The following is an 18,267-nucleotide window of genomic DNA, read 5'->3' as shown; positions in this document are numbered from 1 at the left end:
ACAATATTATGCAGATGCCTGTTAAATATAAAACAAGAATTGGTTCATTTCCTGTGTGGGATCTGGGCAAAGACACTGCAGGAAAATACCTGATTTATGTTCATCCCTGCAGCTGGAATGAGGTTCGCTGTGAGACACATAAAAAATACTGCAGAAGTTCAGCTAAAAGTTTAGTTTCCTAAATCCATCCCAAACCTGCTGCAAAATTAAATGCCCTAAATTAATACTGGATTATCTGTGATTTATCAGATGTTCAGCCAGATTTTCAAATATGGTAATTCCATCTAATTACATCAGCTTTCCTGAAGTCTGCAACTCACATTTGGATGTTTTAAGACATTTTAAGACTTTTGCAAGTTGTTTGCACATGGGATTTTCTAATTTTCTTGCACTTAGGATCACCAAAGTGTCCTGAGCGTGACTAGCGACAAAACTGTTGCTTGATAAGAGGTGTGAACCCAAAATTATCTCAAAAACCTTGATGCTCAGCAGACTTGGAATGTAAAACTTGCATAAAGTCACACTCTTCAACTCCTAAATGCAGGGAAGAGATTTCTCTCCTAAATGGAGAGATTTCACAGAGTTTTCAGCAGAGGGCTGAACCCCACCCAGGAGGTTAAACCTGCTCCATCACGGGTGGAACATGAGGCTCTGAAGGGATTCATGGCACCCTCCCTCTCACCCTGAAGCTGTGTTGCACGAGAAGGTCTGGGCTCAGCTGGAGTCAGCTGTTTTGATGTTCCACAGGTGTGATGGGGGAGTACGAGCCAAAGATTGAGGTGCGTTTTCCAGAAACGACCTACGCCGCCAAGGGCTCCTCTGCCAGGCTGGAGTGCTTCGCCCTGGGAAAGTAAGAGCTTTGTTTTTGTTCAGTCTGGGGTTTAACGCTGCTCCTGTCATGTTGGAATTATTCTGGTCAGAATGGGATTTGGGAATCTTGTGGGTTTTTAACCTTGCTTTGATTGTGCTGTGTGTTCACAAGGAAATGAGAGAGAGTTCTGTGCTATAACTGAGGCTCACGTGGGTGCAGGGGGAGGGAAAGTGGGAAGAGGAGGGAAAATTGGAACAAAGATTTTCTTTCCTGAGGGTAGTTTTGACTCTGAGGTTAGACCTGACTCCAGGTGATAGTGGGATAGTGGTCAGTGTAACTGTACCCTCACCCCTGATAAATATCACAATAGGAATGGTTTTAGTGCTTGTGTGGCATCATGGAATCACAGACTGCTCTGGGCTGGAAGGGACCTTAAAGTTTATCCAGTTCATCAAATTTCAACCCCCTGCCCTCAGCAAGAACATCTTCCATTATCCCAGGTTGCTCCAAGCCCTGTCCAGTCTGGCCTTGGGCACTGCCAGGGATCCAGGGGCAGCCACAGCTGCTCTGGGCACCTGTGCCAGGGCCTGCCCACCCTGACAGCCAAGAATTCCTTCCCAATATCCCATATAAACCTGCCCTTCTTCAATTTAAACCCATTCCCCCCGTGTCCCATCATCCCATCCCCTGTCATTTGTCTCTCTCCAGCTTTCCTGCAGCCTCTTCAGGCCCTGCAAGGCCACTCTGAGCTCACCCAAAGCCTCTCCTGCGCAGGTGAACAATGCCAGCTGTGCCAGCCTTTCCTCCCAGCAGAGCTGCTCCATCCCTGGCATCACCCTGGAGCCTCCTCTGGGCTCTCTCATTGCTAAAAATCAGATGTGGGGAATCAGGCTGTGTTTGAAGAGTAGGTGGGATGGATCTCCTGACCCTCCTGTCTCCAAAGCAACGCTGAGGCGCCCTGGGAAGACCCAGCAGCAGCCCTTCCTTCCAAAAATCCATTTTCCTGCATTTTTCTGTGTTTTCTTGCACTGCTGTGCCTGTTCCCAGCTGCTCTGGTGGCTCAGGCAGCTGCTCTGCATTCAGGGAGCAGCTGGGGGACTGAATCACTGTAACCAGCCCACAAACCCCAGTCTTTCCACTGAGCATCGTTGGAAAAGCCCAAACAACCCTGAGATTGTTGACCTCTATTTAGTTTAAGTTCACTTTGGCAATCCATTTTAAGGCTGTAAGCTTTTAAAGTGTTTAGAGCTTTCCCAGAGGTTAAAAGCCTGACTTGCAGACAGCACAAATTAATCAAATGTTCCTCTGGAACCCAGGCTGGCAAGTAGAAAAATAAAGCAAATAAAAAGTTAATAAGATTGAAATGGCCTTGCCTTTCAGATGAGATTTCTACACAAACTAATACTAGAGATAATTTTTATTAAAGGTATATGCACTTTTTTTGGCTCAAAAGCAATAGCAGACTTTAGCACACTTAGACTAAAGCTGATTTTCTTTCCCAAATTCTGTCAAGCTACTTCTCTTTAAATACCTCCTTAATTGTGTGTTAGTCCGTGCAGGCTCTACATTTCAAGTTGTCATTTCTTATTTCCATCTGTTGCATGGAAAGCATTGAACAATGCTGGAGAAAAAGCCAGGAAATGAGATGTACAAAGCACTGACATCTTAGTGAAGGGGTAAAGATGGGTCATGTTAATGTGATGAACAGATTTTGCCATTTTAAGAACATCTTAAGGAGAAAAAAGGGGACTAAGAGGACATATGGATAATGAGATCCCTCAGGGACACCCTTCTATGCAGCGCTTAGGAATGCCTGAGAGGGTTAATGCAGCTTTAATGTAGATTTTCTTCTTCATGTGCAGCTGAAAGCAGTGCTGCCAGACCTCCCTGGAGTTATCCTGCCTAAGTACCAGAGATCCACGGCCAAAATCCACTTTCCACACACTGTCTGGTGTCACACTGCTGATGTGCACCCGTGTTGGAAGTGCTGCTTGGGAGCAGAGGCCTTGTGTGGTGATACTGGAAATTTCTCACAATTTCTCCTCTTAAATTTTAATTTTAGAAGTTCAATGTCTTGCACAGAGCTGCACAGGTTTCAATCTGTGGGTTTTTTCCTCCCTAAACAGAGCCTTCAACCACCTTTTCACCAACATGTCCACCAGTGCAAAAGCTTTATTTCAGAGCTGGCACTTAGATGTGAATAAAGCAAGCAAAACAGATTGCAGGTGAAACACTCTTAACTTATTAGATAAGGCCAGATTTCTAGAGGTATGCAGGTGATTAGTGGCATTGTGAAAATCTGCACGTTTCCTGCCTCCAACTGCTTACAATTGCAGGCAGAACCATCTAAATGCAGCAGCACCTTCAGATTCCCAAATTCCACTAAAACCCTGGCCCCTGCTATTGTCTGTTTATGTTAAAATCAATTCAGCCCAGCATTTGTTGAGCTGCACCTCTGATCTGCCACGAGCACCGGTGGTTATTATCTCGCTCAGGTTTCAGAACTGCTTTCCCATTATCCATAATTTTCTATATTCACACTGTTAGGCCGCTGGCTCCGACAATGCCGCGGCTGCTGCTGCCTGGGCACTGTGAATAACAGAAATGTTTCATGCTGAAGGCAGATCATAGGCAACCCGCTGGGGTTTTGGGCTGCAGAAGTCTTAAATGAAAGTAGTTTTGTGGTATTTAGAGAAATAGCGTCTCTTTTTCTGCGTGGAACAGCAAATCACACCAATTGGGCCTGGCTCAAAAGGCACTTCCACAGTTCTGGTGCAGCTAGGAGAGGCCAGGCTCTTGGCTGAGTTTAAAACTTGATTTAAAACATCTCAAAAATGCCTTTTTTTAACGTGGGGGAGCTGAAAGTCACCCAAATGTGCTCCTGTGGGGCACCCTGGGGTAGGTGCATTCCACAGAGATCTGTTGCAAAGCTCTTTTTGCACTTCACATTAAAATATCACTAATGATTTTCGCAAATCATCTACCAGCCCCAGAAATTCTTCTTGTTTTGAGGAAAAGAACTGGTTAAATAAGAATTTCTCTGCGCAAAGAGGGTTTGGAAGGATGGACCCAATTAGACAAAGGATCTCAGACCAGTCCTTGACTTTGAACCTTATTTTATAGAGCAGACACCACAAATAGAAGATTTGGAAAAGCAAATTAGTGCTCGCTCTGATGGGATTATAAAATAAAGTGCAGCTCTCTGATGAATCTAAACAGGCAAAAAACGGCATCTTACACTTAATCCTTTGAAAGAGGGAAAACTGAAATATGAAATAGTGGCTCCACTATTTCAAATCCTGCAGCTTGTGGCAGTTTAATAGAAGAGATGAGACTTTGTGTTCTGCACCAATATTCATTACAATGACAGTGTTTAATATTATGCCAGGATTAAAAGTCCTGGTTTGGATCAAGCTCTATTAATGATGCCATATATCCAAATTATTGCTCCCTGTCTTTCAGGGGATTGAGCACCATGGAAAGAATTATGTTCAGTTGAGTTACACTGTGCTACTTTCTGTAGATTTCTCTCAAAATAACTTTTTTTTTTTCTTGTTGGACAAATAAGAATAGTCCCTGGAATGAAAAAAGGCAAAGTAGTTTCCATGTCTGGTGCACATATTTATTAAACTCTGTCTGTGGTTTATATTTTTCTTCATTCCCTTCTCAAAGAAAAGGAAATAATCAGTTCACAATCCCTGCAGATGGGCTGTTGCCAGCTGAGGTTGTAAAAAGCATATGTGAATAACATAAAACAAGATTTCTTTCAACCCCAGAATATTCATTTTTCATGGGAAGTTCCCACCTATTCCTCTAAATGTATTCACAGAAGGGGTTTTTTTCTAGCAGCTCTTGGAATAAGTAGATAATCACACAGCTCCAAGGGGGTTCCAAATAACCATTTTTACTAAATTTACATAAAAATCCCAGGCTTCACCTCTGGTATATTCTCAAGCTGTTGATGTAGGAGGCTTTAAAAGGGCCAGTTATGGGAAATCCCAGATATGGGGATGACTTTGGGCACCCCAAGTGAATTTTCCAGTTTCTTTTTTCCATCCCTGACCAAAGCAAGGCCTGGGTTTGTCCTTCCAGGGATGAGCAGATCCCCCTCACACAGCTCAGGCTGTGCCTCCAGGAAAGTGCCTTCAGAAAATGCTGCTTTCAGGTAATCCATCAGGACGATCCAAAATTAAATGCTTTAATTATGGCGCTCCTCAGATCCTAATTCTCCCCGGTGTCAGCAGTGATGCGCCTTTCAAAGCCCAGCTCGGGCTCATTTGTCTAACGAACCGCGGGCTTCATTATCCCAAATGCAGATTGAATTTCCCTTTGAAGGGCCCCCAGATGCACAGGACAAAAGATGAGGCACGGTCCCAATGCATCATCTCTGCTGAAAAAGGTGAAACCTCCCTCGTGGTGTGGGTTCTAATTCTGCAGACAAATTAATTTCGCGTTCCCTGTGACAAGAACTTGTCACCGACCACAAAATATTTTCCATCTCCTTTTCTTTCCCAGTTAGTAACTTATGGTTTTGTGATTCTGCTGCCTGTATGGTGGAATATAAATTAAATTAGTGCTCCTGGATGCTCTGAAGGTTTCAAATAAACTGCAGATTTATGTACTAAGACACTCTCACTGTTTCTTATTTACTCAGGAGAAAGCCAGACTTTGTGTATGAAGTGTAATAAATTTGGGAAGTGCACTCATTGTTTCTTCACGTACTCCAAAACTTTTTAGGCCCAAGCAGTTATTATTTTTAATCTGGTTATTGGAAGGACAGAAGGACAATGAGGGGCAGGGCCACCCCAAAGCTGCAAGGGGTGCAGCAATGACAGGTCCTGGCCTTCCAAGGAATATGAACATGCAAAACAATCCCACAAAAACTCACAAGGCTGAATTAGGTTTTATACACAATTATGTACTTCTAAATGAATGTTTTACTCCTTAAAGCATCCATTTCTAAATAGATTATTTGTCCCAAAACCCAATTTAATCAAACTGGTTTTATTTTTTTTTTAACCTTGAAAGGTTTCACATTGCCTAAGTACGAGTTGCTATTAAGAGATTTGGTTTAAAAGGGGAAACTAGCAGCAGAAAAAAGTGAAACCAGCCAAAAACCCCTTATTTTCTGAAAAATGCAGTGATTGAAGATGCTGGGAATTCTGTAGCAATGAGGCATCGATGCAGAAATGCAGATATTCTCTAGGAAGGTCCATCCCATGGAGTTGGCTGAGTTACAGACCCTGCCAGACTCTGCTCCTTTACCTGTAGCTCAGGTGGAGCTGCTGTCCTGACTCAGGAATTCCTCCTCCTGACAAATCCAGGCTGCCTGGCAGGAGAACCAAGTGCAGTTAACTATTTATTGCCTTTAAACACAGCAAAGCTGATGAGCTCCAAGGTTTCTCTGCCCTCCTGCTCAGCTGACATCAGGAGCGAGTGTCAAACATCCTCATGTTCGGCCAAAAATGAGCTGAGCTCGCCTTGAGACATCCCCAAGGACGTGATTAAAAGTCTGTGGAGTGGAGAAGGAGATCAGGGGAGCATCTCCTGCTCAAACCTTGGCCAAGCTGACAGAAGGAGCCTTTTCCCACCCAGCACTGCCTCTGGCCTTGGTGTCAGCACAGAATTCCCTTGCTCACGAACAGCCAGAGCTGAGAGAAAACAAATGGCCGAGAGAATGGGAAATATGGAGATGAAGCTCTTTCAGGTGGCAGAACGCATCTAATTATTGGGTTTTTTTCCTCCCATATGGCTGCTGGTTCCCTTTAATCTCTTTGTTATAAAAAAAAAAAAATAAGATTAAATCCAGAAGAGACGCCTTTAAAGCAAGCAGTTAAACGCTCCTGGCATTCTGCAGGCTGCTGCTGCTGCACAGTTGCTGCTCCCCCAGTGTTGAATATGCAGGAGGATTTGGAGAGGCAGCCGTGCTCTCCTTGCTGTGGATCAATCCCAGCCAGGCTGGGAAGCTCCCCTGGCTGTTTTCCTGCCTGGAGCAGGCAGACATGAGCCAGGCTGGGGCTGCACCAGTGCTGTGCTCCTTTTAAACAGCCAAAAGTACCTTGCTTTATGACAACTGAATAAATAACTGAATAAATAACTGAATAAATAACTGAAACTAACGTGCTGTAGAGAAATCCTGCAGGAGGAAAGAAGGCTCGAGGGGAACCTTGCTGTTCTCTAAAAACACCTGAAGGGAGCCTGAGCCAGGTGGGGATGGGCTCTTCTGGCATGACAACAGCCTCCAGCTGCACCAGGAGTGGTTTGGGTTGGATTTTTAGAAAAATTGGTTCATTGGAAAAGCAACACTGAAGTTCTGGAGTCACCAGCCCTGGAAGGCTTCAAACCATGAGTAGATGTGGCACCTCCTGATTAGAGAGCAGGTGGAAGGTTGGACTTGATCTTGGAGGCTGTGGTGCTGTGAGGTCCCCAGGATGAGATGAGAGATGAGAATTTGACTCCATGTTCTCAGAAGGCTGATATTTATATCATATCATATCATATCATATCATATCATATCATATCATATCATATCATATCATATCATATGCAATACTAAAATTATACCAAACTATAGAGAAAGGCTACATCAGAAGGCTAAACAAGAATTATAATGTGATAATGAAAGCTTGACTGATTCAGTCTGACACAGCTGATGGTGAGTGGTCATTAATTAAAAACAATCCACATAGAACCAATCAAAGATGCACCTGTTGGTAAACGGTCTCCAGACCCCATTCCAAGCAATCAGATAATTATTGTTTACATTTCTTTTCTGAGGCTTCTCAGGAGAAAAACCCTGGTGAAAGGATTTTTCAGAAAATATCCTGGTGACAGGGGTCTTTTCCAGCCTGAATGATCCTGTGGTTCTGTGCTGAGGTTTCTGGAGGAGACAGCACCTTTTAACAATTCCCTCAGGGGAAAACAAACCCTTAGAAATTCCCTAGGAAGGAATGGTATTAAATATCTGAAATAGCTTTTGGTCTTGTTGGAAAGGACAGCGAATAAACATGGTGGTGACAGTGGCTGTTGTCCAGAAAGATCTGGAGTTTTTTAGAATTTGAGCAAAATGAGGAAAACTGGAATAAAATCTCAGGTTTGCTTCGCAGCCCTTTGACTGGTTAACAACATCTGCCATGTCCCAGTCACTCCTGTTTGTAGGAAATTGTTCAGAGAACTCACATTTCTCCCAACTCGGGTCCTTCTTGCTCAGAGGAAGTTGTGAACATCACAGACACACAGACTCAAAATGCAGAAATCAGGCCAAACTCCCTGAATTATTAAGAAATTAATCCATTCTGCATTTGTGACTTGATTTCTTTGTTCAATAAACAAGGACTTGAACTTGAATAATTTAAGGTGCGAGCAGGAATTAAAAAGGAATAAAAGGAATTTATTATTATTAAAAAGGAATAAATCCTTTGTAAGTCAGCACTGCAGGAAGAGACCTTGGAGACTGGAAACAAGGACTTGTAACTTCCATGAAAGTTGAGTTTTCACTTGCTCTGGATGTTACTTCCAGCAGAAAAGAAGTCAGCATTTAGTCAAAGCCCCTGTAAAAATCTCAAAATTGAATTTGTTAGAAAAGGAAACTTAGTTCAGTTTGCAGAAACAGCAAACAACTGTGAAATCCATGACTATTAATATTTCAAAGTGTTTTGGTGACATAATAGATCATGAAAGCGAGGCTCCTATGGTTTGTGATATTCCCAGAAATCCAAGATGTATTTATAGCTGCCTTCACACTTCACTGTTTTGTGGTGTATGGGATACATTGATCCAAATAGAAACGAAGATGATAGAAAGCTTTAAAAACATGAAAAAAGAAATATTCCTTTTTTGTCTCTATCTCTTTCCAGCCTCAATGTTTTGTTCTTTCCTCTCCTCACTCAATTCTCTGTCTGCTCTCTTCTACCTAGGCTCCCGTTTTTTATATTTAGATTTATTGGTATTTTTAGATCTTTTGAAATCTTGGCCAATATTTCCTATTTTGGGGTATGAAAATGCCTTTAGTGCTGCAGGGAATTTGTTTGCTGGGAGAACCAGTCAATAATTCAGAACTTCTGTGGTGTTTATTCGGACTTGCAAAGTCATTGCCTCAGTGTCACAGGGCTTAAAAACAGGTTTGAGCCCCAGGTAAGAGTTACTAAGGGGAAAACACAAATTGGCCTAAGGAAAAACCATAGAACTGACTGAGGATTTCATCCCACTTTGGACCTGTGCTCCTAAATAAATTGGACATGCTATAAAATCTCAGTCTTATATGAACCTCTGTATGTCATGCTTAGGAATTATTTCTTTTTAAAAAATATTGCTACTCTCAAGAAAGGATTTTACATTCTTTTTCCTCTGCCGTAACCAATGCTGTCTCTTTTTCTCCAACAAATACAATTCTTTAGTCCTGTCCCAAACATTAGCTGGAGAAGGTCTGATGGAAAATCCTTGGCAAAGAAAATCCAACACAACAGGACTGGGGGAGTTCTCGAAATCCCCAACGTTGAGCAGGAGGATGAAGGTTCCTACGAGTGCATCGCAGCAAACACACGAGGAATAAACATTGCAAGAGGTCAATTATTTGTCTATGGTAAGCAGATTAAGTGAATTTTGGTTTTTAATGAAGAGCAGGATGGAGTTGTGCTGCATTGTGCAGATGGAGTCTCCCAGCCCCTTCCTGGAGGTAGAAAGTGCATGTCAGGTTAAGCTGATTAAAAACTGATTGGGGGCTCTCAGTGACCTTCACTGAGCCTCAGCAAATAGAGATATTTTACATCAAAGCTGGGATTGGAAGTGTGGGAAGTTGGGAATGTTAATAAAAGCAGAGGGGAATCCCTGTGCAGGTGTGTGAGACAGGAAAGGCAGGCAGGGATCTGTTGGGGTGTTGTGAGGTCCCCAGAATGAGATGAGAGATGAGAATTTCACCCCAAGTTCTCAGAAGGCTGATTTCTTATTCTATTCTATTCTATTCTATTCTATTCTATTCTATTCTATTCTATGATATACTAAAACTATACTAAAGAAAGAGAAAGGAGACATCAGAAGGCTAAACCAGAATGAATAATAAAAACCTGTGACTGACCAGAGTCTGACACAGCTGGGCTGGGATTGCTCATTAAATTAAAACAATTCACATGCTGGGTAAACAATTCTCCAAATCACATCCCAAAGCAGCAAAACAATGAGAAGCTGAGGTTTCCCAGCTTCCCAGGAGAAGAAATCCTGGCGAAGGGATTTTTCATAAAATATCACCGTGACAAGGATCAGTGTCCAGCAGAGACTCAGGGCAGGATTTTGCTCTGTAGCAGTGAAGGTGATTTCACCTCCTGTTGTCCCATAAACACAGCAGGACAAAGCAGAGGGAACTCATCCCATTCCCCCCTCTCCTTCCAGCTTGGCTAAAAGTGGAGAATGACCTGGGAATGTTCTCCCTTTCCCTGTCCCCTCCCATGGGCGTTGTTTCCCTGCAGTCCCAGTCCCATGGGATGGTCCCTCGTGGCCAGGGTGAATGATGGCACTTTAGTGGAACTCTTCACACCCAGGGAAAGCAACACACTTGGACAGGAATCAGAGGAGAGATCTTTTCTTTACCTCATAAATCTTTCAAAGGAGAAAACAAAACAAAAAAAAAAAAAAAAAAAAAAAAAAAAAGAAAATGAAACATAACAGCGAGGAGAAAAAAAAAAATCACAGCAAGCAAGACTGAGCCTCCAGTTAACATCTGTTGAGAAGACTCTGGCAAGCATTTTCCCTTTTTTTTAAAGTAAATCTCTTCTAATGAAGAGATGCAGGCTTTGCTGATAAGCTCCCAGGCTCCTGCAACCATGGCTAATATCAAGATATATGCCAGGAATAGAACAGTCTGCTGCTGGTTTAAATATTTCATTATTTCCTTGCTTTCAGGGGGTAGATTTTGCTCTTGTTGCTCACTAATTTTTTTCACCCTGTCAATCAAGCAGTTCTATTAAATTTAAGTTCAGTAGATTACCTGGCCGTGATTGATAACAGCACAGGCAATTATAAAATTATGATCAGTTAATTCAATCTAAAACAATGTGCTTATTAACTGTGCTTTGTACATTAATTAAGAGCTGTTCATAGAGCAATGTACAAACAGCACTCATGAAGCCTTGGCATGAGGTTATTTTTGTCATATTAGGAGTGTGCTGGTGAATTATCTCTGTAATTGATTTCCTCTAGCTCCTTCTCTGTTCTCTGGGGGTTTTCCTCTGGAGGAAGGAAGGCTGTGTCCAAAAAAATAGAGATTCTTTCCTGGACACTGCTTTTTGTGTGATCCCTCCTGAGAGCAGTACAAATTAAATGTAATTAGAATGCTTTTAAGCAGGGGGAACTCTGTCCTTAAAGGATCTTTGGGCACTTAAAGGGGTTCCAGGAGAGCTGGAGAGAAACTTTGGATAAGGAATGGAGGGACAGGACACAGGGGATGGCTCCCACAGCCAGAGGGCAGGGCTGGATGGGATTTTGGGGGAAATCCTTCCTTGTGAAGGTGGGGAGGGCTGGAATGGAATTCCAGAGCAGCTGTGGCTGCCCCTGGATCCCTGGAAATGTTCAAGGCCAGGCTGGACACTGGGGCTTGGAGCAGCCTGGGACAGTGGGAGGTGTCCCTGCCCATGGAATGAGGTGTTATTTTTGTGGGTTTTGGTGTTATTTGGCGTGATTTGGTGTGATTTGGTGTTATTCATTCTTCCCAGGTCTCACCCCTAACCTGCCTGAATGTCAGAGCCTTCCCAAGGGAGCTCCTGCTCAGCTCAGCCCTTGAGGCTCAGTTGTTTACAGAGCTCCTGGGTGATCCCTGCAAATTCTGCTTTTACACCTCAGTGAATTTCTACAGAGGAAAACTTTGCAGAAATGACATGTCTTGGTTGCTTTCCTGATTTCTGGCATCTAAAACCACAATTTCTACACATTTTGGCCACAAAAAATGATAAAATCTCAACCAAACTCCTTACCCATTAACCATTGATTTCTAAAATTTTCCCAAGCTTGCCCCAATGTTTAATGCCTGGGAATTGTTGTACAGAATTCACTTGCAGTACAATAAAAATGTGTTGAACAGATATTAATTAGCCCTGCTCAGTTCATTAATTAATGGCAGCATACTTTTTCTCCTGCTTAAAATGCTTTGCATATTCTTTTCAGCACCCCCTGAATGGGATAAAAAAATCCAAAATGCCTTTCTGTCTCTCTATGACAGTTTATTTTGGGAATGTAAGGCAAGAGGAAAACCAAGCCCTTCCTACAGCTGGCTAAAAAATGGCCAGCCCCTCATGGCAGAGGTAAGATTCCTGTCTCCTTTGATTTCTTCCTCATCTTTTCATTTGTTTGTTTGTTTGTTTCATTATTCAGTCATTATATTAATTTCACAATATATTAATTAATTTTCCAAAATAGGTAAATATTAATATATCAAAGTAAATATAATAGCACAAACAAACTCTTTGCAACTCATAGCCTCAATTCTTGGACTTCATCCTTATTGGAAATGTATGAAATTGCAATTTAGAGAGAGAGAAACACCAATTTCTTCATGCAAATTATCTAATTGCTGCAATATATGGCTGTAGGTATAGATAGGCTTAAAAATATGAATTATAATTGGTGAAAGAATCACTAAATACATTTGTAGACATAATCTGGAGTTTGGGGGACTGGTAGGATGCCAAAGGACTGGAAGAGGATTCCAGAGCTGGAATTGCAAAATGCTCAGTGTTGAATTGCAATTTTCTTCTGTTTCTGTTCCAAATCAGTAGCTGGGTGGACCTTTGGTCTCGTGCAGAGCGCTGCTCTCCTGCTGAGGAAATCCTTTACCCTAATTAATCACTCAGCTCTGACAATCAGCTGCTTTTGAGGGTAACATTTTCTGTGCTTTGTAGCAGGATAACCCAAAGAAAGCCAGGTCAAGGTAAAAGGAGGAGCTGGATAAGTGCAAAATGTCACTTAGAAGGACCGAGTGGGAAGGGAGGTAGGAGAGCATGAGGACAGGGGAAGTTTGGAGTTCAAACACTTGGGAACCACCTTCAGATCCTTCATCAGGCAGGTCTTTGAGAGCTTCCAGGCACAATCCTGGGGATCCCAGGCTCCATCCATCCTCCAGCTGCTGGCACCCTCATGGAGGAGACTTCTGTCATAGGAAGCTCTTTGCATTCTGCTGAGGCCAAGTTTCCTTTTTTTTGGTTTTTTTTTTAATTTTATGGAGCACCCACCCAGCATCTCTGGAGCACACAATGGCTCATCTGCGAGGCATTTTCACTTGGATGGAAAAAAAAACTTTCTGTGATTAATTCCTGCCGAGCAAGAGCACATACAGGAGAATTTCCAGAACATATGGGCTAAATTAGCACCTGCTGGGCTGCAGAACCAGCATTTATTTGATTTAGTTGTACTTATTTTAAGTCGTTGGAATGGGGTCCAATCTTCCATATAATTTTCTGCTGGATCAGTCCTAAACAGACCCAACCTGCATCTGGGGAAAATAGCCAGAATTTACCTGGACTGCAATTTTTCTGAACCTGCTCATTGTAGTCATTGTCACCTTTTTCTGAGCGAGATTATCTTGTTTCTCTCTCTTTGAAGGCAGCAATATTTAGAGTCTGTCACTCTTCAATTGCAGCGTTTCAATAAAGAGGAATGAAACGCTCACAGACACATTTTCAAGCAGCATTTTCACAGTACTTACAGTGTGCTGTAAATGCAATTCTTCAGGCAACAAAGTGCTGGATGTTATTGCTCAATGGACAGAATGGACACTTTGGAGGGGAAAGTACAAGGGAGATGTAATAAAATATTCAGTTTGTCGCAGCACCCCGCGTGTCGGAATTCTCCCAGGAAGAATAACGTCCCGATGCTTTTCACCCTGGGGCTGATTCTGATTGTCTCCTCTTTGTCAAAGCTCTCTGCCTGACCACCTGGCTGCTCACCCCAGCACCCTCCCTGTGCTCCTGTACACCGTGTGCTTTATTCTTCCCTTTGTCTGCACGGCTCAAAAGGGAACGGTGGGGAATTTGGGATGGGGATGGAACACGAGCCTTGCTTCAGAGAGGGGGTTTTGTATTCAAAGGGTGTTTGTAAAAATAGAATGCATTGAGAGCATAGCAAACAGCCTGGAGGTAAAACTAAGTATGCAAAAGATATCTGTAGCGAGAGCCTCGGAAAAAATTATCAGAGGCTAAGTAATGTAATGTTGTTAATTAGCTTGCCACACACCAGCCTTGCAGCCCCAGGCTGTGCTCTCATCACATTTCCAAGCTAAACAAGCTTGGGCTGGGTCAGTCCAGGGTTGGGAGACCTCCAAGGAAAAGCTGGGGTGTTGGAAAACATCTCCTGGATGTGTGTGCTGATCCCAGAACCCCAGAGCTGGAAAGGGGGGATCCTGCCCTGTGCCCAGGTGAGACCCCACCTGCAGAGCGGCCCCAGCCCTGGAGCTGCTCAGAGAGCCCAGAGGAGGCTCCAGGATGAGCCCAGGGATGGAGCAGCTCTGCTGGGAGGAAAGGCTGGCACAGCTGGCATTGTTCACCTGCACAGGAGAAGCTTTGGGCTGAGCTCAGGGTGGCCTTGCAGGGCCTGAAAGAAAGATGGAGAGAGAATATTTACAAGGGATGGAGGGACAGGACACAGGGAATGGCTTCAAACTTACAGAGGGTGGGTTCAGATGGGATATTGGGAATAAATCCTTCCCTGTGAGGGCTCTGAGGCCCTGGCACAGGTGCCCAGAGCAGCTGTGGCTGCCCCTGGATCCCTGGCAGTGCCCAAGGCCAGGCTGGATGGGACTTGGATCAACCTGGGACAGTGGGAGGTGTCCCTGCCATGGCAGGAGGTGGAAGCTTTAAGATCCCTCCAACCCAACCCATTCTAGCATTCTATGACAGATTTTCAGCACTTCACAAATCCATTTGAGGCGCTTGTGGCTGTTCATCAAACACTGGAGCGCATCCCCAAACTGTGCACTCCAAACTCCTCCATTCCTGCTCCAGAGGCAGGAGAGCCAGGCTGAGTGAGAAGCAGCATCCTCCCCGTGCTATCTGCTGTTCCAGCTTGCACTTGGTGATGGGATTTATATTCCCCCTGGGTATCTTCCAAACTCATCTGTTTGGGGGAATGTTGTTTTTTTTTTCTCCTCCTCAGTGCTCCACTTTGCAGTACAGCTATTATTGTCTCCAGAGGGTAGTAATTGTAAAATCACAAGATATTTAGCTTTAAGTTATGATTGCAGCATGAAACAGGCTTTTTTTTTTCTGTTTTCCAAAGCAGAGCAAGTAAAACTTCTTTTAATACACCAAATTCCAAGCTCTGGTCCAAATATACCCACTGTGCAGCTGCCTCTATTTCAGCAGAATTGCTGAAGAAAGTTGGTGTGTGTAGAAATGCAGGCCTGGAGAAGGCACATGCTCTCCCTGTGCTCTCAGCAGCTGCCTGGGGCTTTCCAAGTGGAATTTAAATGTTGGCTTTCAGTGGAGCTTTTCCTGTGGCTCATTTCTCTGTGACTCAGGGTGTGATGATGTTCAAAATGTTCCTGTTATTGGAGCACCTCTCCTGTGGAGCCTTTTTGATCACCTAGGATGATCCTCATCTCATTTAGCTGATGGGATGATGGAATGATGTCCCACCAGCCAGGGATGAGGTGCTGCCTCTCAGGATCCTGAAGATGCTCCAGGCTCCCAGTGTGGAGCATCCCTACAGGGAGCTCCTTCTGTGCCGCCTTCATGGAGAAGGAAAATGACATTCCCATCTCAGCAGTGCAGGGAAACACATGGAAAACCTGGAAAAACTGCTGCAACACGTGCCTGGATTTCCTGAGCAGCTGGAAGGGCTCAGAGGGCTGGAAATACAACCACCACCACACAGAGAGGTGCACATCCCATTTCTGGTGCACCTATCCTCATTGCTCCCAAGAAAACAACGTTTCTGCTTTTGAATCCTGATCAGGTCCATCAGTGAGACACTAAAAAACCTTTTATTTGTTCACTCATCGGCTCTGTCAATGTTTTTTTCCTTGTTTTTCTCTTATCAGGAAAGAATTCAAATAGAAAATGGGACTCTCCTCATCCCCATGCTGAATCTGTCAGACTCAGGCCTCTATCAGTGCGTGGCAGAAAATAAATATGACACAATTTATGCCAATGCTGAGCTGAGGGTGATTGGTGAGTAAATGTCACTGAAATGTGCAGGTACCAGTAAAAAGGACACTTGTTGAAAAATGTTTGAATTTAACAAAAGAGGAGATGAAACCTGGCAGTTCAAACCCGATATTTCTTTGCTTTTCACCCATATGGAAATGTGGTTTTTTTTAGTTTTATTTCATGCTTTGTTTGGGGAAAGAATCTAATCCATGTATGATCTTTTTTATTATCACATATACACCAGTTTAATGAATGCTGTTTCTCGCTTAGTTTGAGTTATTAATGGTTATTCTGCAGGTTTTTAAAGTTATTTCAGAAAGCAGGGAAAATAGTTTTAGCTATAAACAAAGAGCATGTGGCAAATATGGACATAAACAAGAAACATGGAACAAGGAATCTCATTAATGACAACCAGAGATGAACATGAATGGAACTTGCTCATATATTGTAAAAGTATTCTGTTCTAGACTTCAAAATGTAAAGTTTCCTCAACAGCCAAATATCAGAGCTGGTAAAACACAGACTTCAGGAGCACCCAATGTCTTGTGTTTTCTCCTTGTTCAAGAATGAATTTTCACATAAGGTGCTGGAAAAATAAACATACTTTCAGAAAACAGAGTAGGTCTCTGAAAAGAAAGCCAGAGTAGAACTGTGCTTGTGACAGAATCCTCTCTGCAGATGAGTAACTGTGGCTGAATCAGGAGTGTGAAGTTTATCCTGCTCAGATAATCTTGTTTTCCATCATGGATAGATCAGTTCTCCCAGTCTCCAGACTTCCACAGGAAAGTTTGTCAGAGCACATGGCTTTAGAAACAGAATTAGAATTCTTTGGTACTTAGACACATTTTTAATGTTAGATTTAGATTTACTTTTGCAGAAATCTAAGAACCAAAACAATCATTGACTGTTCTGGCTGAACTCAAAGAGAAGAATTTGGCAAGTTCATTTACTAACACCTCTTCTTCCTTCTCTCTTTCTAGCTGCAGCCCCAGATTTTTCCAGAAACCCTGTGAAGAAGCTGTCTGTTGTGCAGGTTGGAGGGGAAGTTACAATCAGTTGTAAGCCCAGTGCTTCTCCCAGAGCTGCTGTTTCCTGGAGAAAGGGCTCGGAGGTTCTGCGCCACAACAAAAGGTACGGGCAGCAACCAGCGACTGGGCCGCTGCATTTCCTCTGCTTTGACATCATTTAGAGCTGATTGAAGCCCATCTGGCTCAGGATTGCTCTTGGCAGCTCATTGATGGCAATGCCAGAGGCCTCTTTGTGTTTAGGGTGGCTCTGGAGCTCTGTGGGTGCAAAGCGGGGTGAGCTGCGGGTGATGATCGCGTGATCCGTCCGTCTGTGCTCAGCACCCCTTAATCCATGGCCAGCACGGGCTGGAGGGGATCAGCTTCACCAGGAGGCAGCCAGGGAGGTGGGATGTGCCCCCAGGCTGGGGCAGAATTGCTGAGCAGCTCTACAGGCTGGACAATAACGCCTGGCCTCCCATCCTGTTGTTCTGTTCAGGCAGGACTGAGCTGCTGGCCCAGCAGTGACACGGCCTCACCAACTGCTTTGGGTCAGGTGGGCTTTGGTGAGAGCCAATTCCTAATTGCTGAGCTGCCAGAAAGCATCTCCATTATCACATTTCAATGCCCTCAAGCACAGGGTGGAAACCCAGGGCACACAGGGAATATTTCTGTGTCTGCTCTGGGGTGCCCTGACCCCAGGGCAGCACTGACTCTGACCCTCATCCATGGAGAAAGTTTCCCAGGCTTCAAGGTAGACTGGAACCCACAAAAGTGCGAAATAGATTATGGAGAGCAGTGTAGGTGTGTCACTGGCTGAGAAGTTGAGGTTTTGGGATTTTTAGTGTGTTGTGGATGGAATCAAGATGGAGGGCACAGGGTGTCATCCTGAGTTTCTTCTTCATGCTTCTTCTTCCTCCTTCTCCATGGGTTTGGGTGGCATTTTGTCATTGGGCAGAAAAGTCTGCATTGCAGCACTTTGGGATCAGTTATTGGGTTAAAAGGGAAAATAATCCAGGTGTCAGCTCTTAATTGGATAGTTTAGTTTTAGGAGACATTGTAAGAAGAGATTGTTGGCCATTTTGTGCCTTCTAATGAAAAGCTGCCAAACTCACGGTTGTTCTGTTTTACTGATAAAACTGATAAAACTTCTGTTTTACTGATAAGAAATAACACCTGAGTCCAAACATGAACTACCCTCTCTAGTGCCTTCAGTCCAGACCCAGAGAAACTGATAGCACAGGGTGGGGTTGTTGGGGTGGACAATCCCCATGGAGTTGGGCTCCATGATCCCTCTGAGCCCTTCCAGCTCAGGCTTCTCCAT

At 43.7% G+C, this 18,267-nt stretch overlaps 1 protein-coding gene across 3 annotated transcripts in view; it reads left to right on the top strand.

Annotated features, from left to right (window-relative positions):
* The window catches only part of CNTN6 (contactin 6), a 129,774-nt gene that overhangs the window by 77,830 nt on the left and 33,677 nt on the right, over nt 1-18,267 (top strand). For all 3 annotated transcript variants that reach the window (XM_054280993.1, XM_054280991.1, XM_054280992.1), the window contains exons 7-11: nt 748-850; nt 9,208-9,392; nt 11,963-12,099; nt 15,831-15,960; nt 16,920-17,070. In XM_054280993.1, the coding sequence (XP_054136968.1) occupies nt 748-850; nt 9,208-9,392; nt 11,963-12,099; nt 15,831-15,960; nt 16,920-17,070 (706 nt within the window). The remainder of the gene's footprint in view (nt 1-747; nt 851-9,207; nt 9,393-11,962; nt 12,100-15,830; nt 15,961-16,919; nt 17,071-18,267) is intronic.

This window comes from Melozone crissalis, unplaced genomic scaffold, assembly GCF_028551555.1.
Source record: "Melozone crissalis strain CALT ecotype California unplaced genomic scaffold, PUWL_Pcris_2 ptg000029l_1, whole genome shotgun sequence".
NCBI classification, from domain to species: domain Eukaryota; kingdom Metazoa; phylum Chordata; class Aves; order Passeriformes; family Passerellidae; genus Melozone; species Melozone crissalis.
This window is presented reverse-complemented; position numbering and strand designations above follow the sequence as displayed.